Source organism: Pterocles gutturalis, unplaced genomic scaffold (assembly GCF_000699245.1).
Source record: "Pterocles gutturalis isolate BGI_N339 unplaced genomic scaffold, ASM69924v1 scaffold38138, whole genome shotgun sequence".
Lineage (NCBI taxonomy): Eukaryota > Metazoa > Chordata > Aves > Pterocliformes > Pteroclidae > Pterocles > Pterocles gutturalis.
Window position 1 is genome coordinate 1,030 of NW_010119412.1, and position 7,536 is coordinate 8,565.

Here is a 7,536-nt window from a genome sequence, read left to right on the forward strand (position 1 = left end):
ACTGTGAAAGCTGTTGTGGAGAGGTTTCTCCGGCTGCACAATGGCCTTTGGGTTAGGAGAAAGGTAAGACCTTTTTATTTTGTTGATAATATGTTGGGGGCCAATTGATTTCCTTCCAGGAGAGAGCAGCGGCTAGTATGGAAGTTAAAGCTCTGTAGAGAGACTCCTGACTTCCTGAAAGTGGGGAATTTGTCCTGGTTTGCTTATCAGTATTGCTGTGTATGTGTATTTGCAACAACCCACTTAAAAGCCTTTTGTGTATTTCCTTCTGACAGGCTGGTTATAAGAAGAAACTGTGGAAGAAGTCGGCTGCCCAGAGGAAGCGTTTGAGAGAGCTGGTGTTGTGCAACAGAACCCAATGTAAACTCCTTGATAAAATGACCACTTCTTTCTGGAAAAGAAGGAATTGGTATGTTGATGATCCCTACCAGAAGTATCATGATCGTACGAATCTTCGTGTGTAGAAGTCTTTGCTTCATTTTTGCATCTCTCTAGGAAAAGAGGTGGTGGTACACGTGGTATGGTCTTAATGTTGGAATATGAATTTGTAATACCCGTTACTTTTCTAAATAAAGATATGCATATCATCTGATTGGAATTATGGGTATCAGTGCCCAAAATAAAGGAGTAGTTGAGATTTTCTTGAGCTGTAATTTGTATTTTACTTGACAGAGGTCAAGCTGGTCACCTACATGTTCTGACATCTCTTGGTTTCCTGTGATTGCGTGTAACGTACATACATGAATTAAAACAGTCTAGACGTCACTAAAAGTGAATAATTCAACACATTTAGTCTTAAAATTTTTAAAAGAAACATGTTTCAATAACCCAAGGATATATTTTGCTGTGTCTATACGTATGGGTAGCTCACTGAAAGGAGTCTTCCTTGGAGAAGGGGAGAAAGGAGAGCAGGGTCTGTTTCAGTCTTGTTGCCTGTCACAGTATGAGACAAATTTGCCGTGTCTCCGTGCTAGAGAGCATAGAAAAAACACTTGTTTCATGGCTACATGCGGTTTTTATAACTGATTTAAAAATGTGTTAGCCCCCAGATTTCACTACAAGACTCAAATTTCGTATACTGTGTGGGTTTTTGAGTAGAACATATTATTTGGGTCCTACACTACATCCTCAAGCAGACAATTCTGAGTATTTTCTTGTTCGTTCTTTGAGCTTAATTATACCTTACACTGCAGATCTTTGATCAGGTGTACATATGGAACAAAACCAGGGTTCTTTTGCAGTGTACAATGCAGCTTGTCTCTGGTTTAGCTAAGGGCTGGATCGGAGGTTTTCCTCTACAAAGCTGATATTCCAGCAAGTGTATGAAAGTTGCTTCTGGCCGTAGCTTGAAAACAGTCACTAATAATTAACCCACTATTAAGCAGATAGTCCCTGGTTATCAGCTCCAGAGCCACCTGTATAGCAAGAGATGATTTCCGGTACCAGGCTACAGCATTCTAATGAATTCACTAGTTACTCAGAGTGTTCAGTAGCTGTATTTTTTTTTCCAGTTCATAATACAGAAAGGAGTTCTGAAAGACATGCAGCACTTAGTGAGTACATCTATATACAGTCAGCCAGAATTGAGATAAAAATAATACAGCAATCAAAGTAATTATTCTGGCCTGCCAGATACAGTGAACAGATGTTTTCTTTTTTCTTTTTTTTAAAGAAAAGATTAAGACTTTATTCAAGATGTATATCAAGCAGTGTAACAAAACCAGCGAAACATCAGCCTTTGGAATACTGTTGTAATGGCCGTCTGTCCTTGTGAGGCATTAGGTGTACCACTTCATCACAGATCTTTTCTACCGAACACAGGAAAGAAATCACATGAAGTGCACAATTATGATCCTTAAATAGTTTTTCTAAACGCAAATCCCAACGTAGTGTCCTCTGCTATTTCAAATAGGGTGCTAGATGCAAAACAGGTACCCGAAACAAACAGCAAAAGGGAGACTGTGATTACCGAGCACTCGGTCACAAGTACGAGGGTTTCATCACTACATGAGAACACTTCAGAGAGCAGTCAGAGGCAGCAGGTTGTTTACACGGGGCTAGGGAGCATCGTATCTCTCCAAGCAGCTTTCTCCCTCTCATTAGGAATAAACAATGTGATTCTCCTTTCCTTCTCTGCTGGGTTTGCACTTGCACAATTTAGATTAGCGTGGGATTCATTCCAAGGTGACAGTGACACACATGAAGTCTGTCTTGTCTCTATTTGATGTCAACCTGATTCAGCAATTGGCAGCCGCTGTAACTGCGCTGATGCTGTCCCCTACGACAAGGAGGCACGGAGGACTGCACGGAGCTGCTCTAAGCCTATTCTGTTCATAATTGAGGTGAATTTGTGGTGAACTGGTGAGGTAACTCACAGGCCTGTTTACCATGGACCATCTTCAGCTGCAGTTTCCTTCCCCCCCAGCCTCAATATCACTTGCTCAAAATAATGCAAGTTTCACTTGTGCCTCGTGCTGGTCAGAGGCTGTATTTTCTAGGGCTGGCGTGTTTCTTTCATGGTCACCCTCTCCAGGCCATCTCCAAGGATCGGGAGGTGCCTGCCCACCCTAAAGGACTGATGGTAGAGGCCAGCTGCCTGAAAGGTCCCCATGAGCAGGCTTTGCTTACGTAAGCCAGATCTGTTGCTATTTTAAACCATCAGCTGAAACACTGCTTGCTTTTAGGAGTAATCTAAGCAGATAGCTGGCTTGCACCCTCAGAGCCTGAGCTGGGAGGAAGCTGAGAATCGCTCCCCATCCACACATGCCTCAGAATCGTGTGTCCTCTTCGCTCGAGTTCTGCAAACTCTGGTTTGCCAGGAGGGGTCAGCATCAGCGCAGGAAGGCGACTCGCTGAGACGGGCTTGTTCCTGGGCAAGAGGCTCAAGAGAAAAACTGGAACAAAAGACTTCATGTCTGGTCTTTATTCTGAATGAAGACTGAAATGACAGACTTGGGGCAACACCTGTAAACAACCTGTGTGTGGAAGATCAAAAGCAAACGACCGTTCTCTTCTGTATACAGAACACTACAACATGAAGTGTACGTGGTTAGGCATTCACATTTCTTGTCTATCTATACAGAAATATACAGCTCAGTTGATAAATTAATACATTTTTGCCAGAGATACGAAAAGGTTTATTTTTCTCATTTATACAGTGAATGTTTTGAGAGATATAAGGCAACTCCCTTGTCAATAATTTCACCTCAGCATTTAAGAAATGCTAAACAGTCAAGTTTACAGTAAAACAGCAGATTAGACGCACATCTAATAATTTTAGTGAAAATCAATAAAGCGTATCTGAGAATAGAACTCATCACACGTTATGTAGCTCTATGCTGTTGGGGTTTTTTGGCATAATTGAGTGCAAACTTGTCAGCTTCTTTTTTATCTTATGGCAGCCCATTGCATAGCAGGGAAACTGCTTACTTGCAACAGGGTTTTATTTTCTGCTAACACTGCAGGCAGTTTTTCTATTTCTTTTTAATGTTTGCCAAAAGAAATCATATAAACTCTAAAGCTGCTTAAAAATAAAACACACGAGCTTAGCTCCTCAAAGCTCTAGATGAGTATCTTCCAAGGACTGACTCTTCTCTACCTGCTATTTAGACAGGTTTGTTGGGTTTTTTTCAATTTACTTTCTGAAGACTTCTTCCTTCTTACCCATTGCAGAACTTGATTGCATTAGCACATGTAAAGGAAACAAAACTCTCAGGTAATGAGGCCAAATATTGTGGCAGACACAGGAAATACCTGCTTGCTTTTTCCACTTCCTAGCCAGGTCAGATAAACATTTGCGTGTGCGTATTTATTTGTCTCTTCCGCACATACGTAGGAAGCTGTGAGGGAAACCTCAGGGATCCATCAGACAGGGACAGCTGGGATATTGATGCATACCCGGCAGTGAAAAGGTTTCAAAGGCCACTTCAGATTTATCTCTGAGCCTGATACACTCCAGCCGGTTATTGGCATCCTGGACTGCTGCACCTGAACTAGATGAACAGTACTGTTCATCACCAAGCCCCGCGTACTGATCCATTAGTGATGGCACGTTCTATGTAATGCTAAATGCTTTTCTAGTCTATGTGACAGGTCCAAGAGCAAACACAAAGGGCCACGTAATTAACTTTTGTGTGAATCTCACATGCTCAACACTTACAAGAGACACCAACTTGAAGCACAAATACACAAACCACATCTTCCTCTTCTTTTGTATTTCTCATTTATATATGGATACAAATACACCCCTCCCTCTGGTTCTTGTGGTTCTAACCGAACTCCATGCTACAGACAAAGCTCCAGGCTTCAAAAAGCAGCTCAGACCCAGCGCCCTGCTCTGCTCGTGCAAGTAAAACAGCAGCACCTCACCAGGAAAGCAGAGCACTGGGACTGACGCTGTTGCAGGCAGGGGAGAAAGGTGCGTTTTCCCCTGGAAGTGCGTCACTAAAGCGATTCTAACTACTGTCACTGCAGCTGGTACAAGCCTGGCTTGCTCACACTCTAAAACTGGCAGTAGAACATTTGCCACAAGAGATACCATCTTGTTCTTCTAGCTGCCACTGTTTTCCACACAATACTCTCCTGGCTCAGGCTGATCAAAATTAAGACTCCCCCTTCATTACATTGTTGAAACCATTTATCTTCTCTTGCACATCTCTTCCTCGTCTTCTGTAAGTGGTTCAGTCTCTGGTTTTTAGCACAATTATTTTCTCAGAATACACGTGATTTACTTGCAGAAAGAGAAACCAAGTTGCAGCTCAGCTTTCACTCACGAATCTTGAACGTTTTGTACAGTCAAAGTACTTTGACATTTGCTACATCATTCACAGTCTTGAGGAGGAAGGGAGGGAAGAGAAATCCATGGCTTCTGCAAATCCACTTCATGAATGATAAAGCCATAAATAAATACACTGTCAATGCATCATCATGAGCAACTGATTATTTTTGTTTTCACTGTGCATTCACAGAGCTAGAGCTATGCAGACACAAATGAGAATTGTAAATGTACAGCCTTACAGGATTAGCGTGAGTGGGTGTACACTCTGCAAACAAAACAAGGATTCTTCACCTGCAGGAGTCTGCCAGACTGTCCTACCCACATCATGGACAAACGCGAGAAGCGTGTAACAGAAGGATACAGAGAGAGGAGAGAGAAAGGCCATGTCTACAATGCTGTACATCAAAGCACATCCATCCCACTGCTGTTTCCTACGTTATTAACGAGTAGCTCTTTAAGGCAGAAGAGAGACATTCTGTGGATCTTGGTGCTATTGGCTCATTGCACTCACATTGTTTCAGTGGCAGAGGACGAGGTACTTTTCTTCCTGAAGCGAGGTCTAAGGGTCCTAGGCGGTGCCTGCAGAAAAGCAAACCAAAACTTCAGTGGTGTAATAGGAAATGTTCTTTTTTTTTTCTTTCCTTAAAACTTGCCCATCTTTGTGGCACCTCTGTGGCAATGATCCCATTCCAGGCATGAAGTAATCGAGAAGCAGATCTTGGCCCTGAAGATCATTAATGAATGACCAGCTGAAGACTAACCCCTTTAAGAAACCCAATGTAGTCCTTTACCCAGGTTACACCAACACCTTCCCCTCTGGTGCTTGGTTAGAGGTGGGGCTAAAGATTGCTAATAACATAACTGTCAAAGGAGCCAGGACAAACTGGTGCCATTTACAGAAGTGTTTGGATCAAGAGAGCAAACTGGTGGCAGAAAGTCAGCTCTGGTGTCTCCCAGCCCATCCTGCACTGTCCAGCCCAGCCGCAGCCTCTCCGAGGGTACAGCTCATTGGGGCATCACAAAGCTGAAGGGGTCCCCAGGATGAAACACACTGGGCCTGTAATCCTCACAAAGCACTGTTCTTTTAAAAGATCAGCCTCTCACTTGGGAGACAGGCCAGACACAATCCATTGAAATTATTTTAGAAGCCAACTACTGCAATTCTGCCTTGCGGTCAGCTGATGCAGAGAGCTTTTAAAAAGGAGCCCTGAACGCCCAGCAGGAGCCAGACCAACTCCATGAAATTGCTTTACTGTGATTAACCCCATTCCCCAGGCTGAGGAAGACATTATAGAATCATAGAATGGTTAGGGTTGGAAAGGGCCTTAAAGACCATCAAGTTCCAACCTTAGTTTGCTAGTCCAATCAGTTAGAGTAGCAAACAACACAAAAACCCCCTAATCTGCAGTGCGTGATTCTCTCAGAAGAACTTTGGCATGGCATTGTGTCTTGCTAGCTTCACAAAAAGAAATGGTTACCACATGTTGCAGAGGAGCACAGACTCATGGTGGAGGCTTGTCATAGCATCACATAACACTGCAAGGCCTGATAAGCTCTCCTACTCCGTTTACACTAATATCCAAAGCCTTATTTTCTTTAACAGCATCGACTTATGTATGTGTAAGACTATAACAGGATCTTACCATTCATAAGTGAGGATTTTATAATTTCTATTTTATAGGACTTTCCAACTTCATGCTGTGTTTCCACATTCCTGTGATGCAGCAAGGTATAAATATTCATATAAATAAGGAACTGCACTGCAGCAAGGTTTTGTTTAGACTCCATCTAAATCTCCATCCCTTCCAGCTTGCCCATAAAGCAAGGCAGTTTCTTGCCCAGGTGGAATTATTCCAACACCCCACCCCATCTTCCAAGCCTGAAATGTTACCCCAAGTCTCCACTGTGAATGGCCAAAAGCACAACAGACCTGGATGGGATGGCTGCATCCAGAAAGACAGCTGGAGGAGAAAAGCTGAGGAAGAAAACTGCTGTGTACAGCAGGCAGGGATCCCACACCACTCCAGACTCCATAGCTGCCCGCTCTGTAAACCAGGAGCCCTTGGACACAGCTGGACAACTACAGCAATTCCTCTTGCAGCTTGGGAGCAGGCTGCTCTTTGGGAAGTCAGATGTCTCTTAAAGAAAAGCAGCCATTAACTACACAGTGAAGACTCTAAAATCAGGAATGAATAGCTCTGCTTCCTATGGAGGTCACTCGACTGCTCTGAAAGTAGCTACAGAGGCTGCACCTTTCCACAGTAAGACCAGAGCCGCCCAGGTTTTGGTGAGATCCCTCCAGAGGTAGGATGACCCACCACAAGGTCACACAACAGCTTACCAAAGCACATGGCTCCAGCTCCCTCACACTGAGCCAAGGGGAGGGTGGAACAAACCCAGCTCCCCCATGGTGGAGATCCACCAGCTTGGATCTAAGAGCTGCTGGCTGTGGCTCCATCCCCCCTGCCCAGATCTGGAAGGAGTCTGCCTACAGCATCTCCCACGGGGGTTTTATTTCCTCCACAACAAAATGTTGCTAAAATTGCTTTTGGCAAACCACAGTGTGAGATCTGCATCTGCTTTAGTTCTTGTTTCCCTGAAGTAAAGTAAAGCATACTTGTTAATACAGTGCCTGATTCAAAAACCTATTGAAGTCATGAAGGAAGAACTGCCGCTGGATCAGTGGGGTTTGGCTAGGTGCAAACTGGGCTCTGAACTGCGAGTGCTCTGGCTGTGGGTGCTGGCTGTTCTCACCGTAA

At 43.8% G+C, this 7,536-nt stretch overlaps 1 protein-coding gene across 1 annotated transcript in view; it reads left to right on the top strand.

The window, feature by feature from the left end:
• MRPL35 (mitochondrial ribosomal protein L35) overlaps positions 1–464 on the top strand; it is a gene marked incomplete at its 5' end in the record, with an annotated part of 569 nt that extends 105 nt beyond the window's left edge. The window contains 2 exon segments of the mRNA XM_010076563.1: positions 1–63; positions 276–464. The exon segment at positions 1–63 is cut by the window's left edge and continues 30 nt beyond it. Of these exon segments, the coding sequence (XP_010074865.1) occupies positions 1–63; positions 276–464 (252 nt within the window).
• Positions 465–7,536: the final 7,072 nt, after the last annotated feature.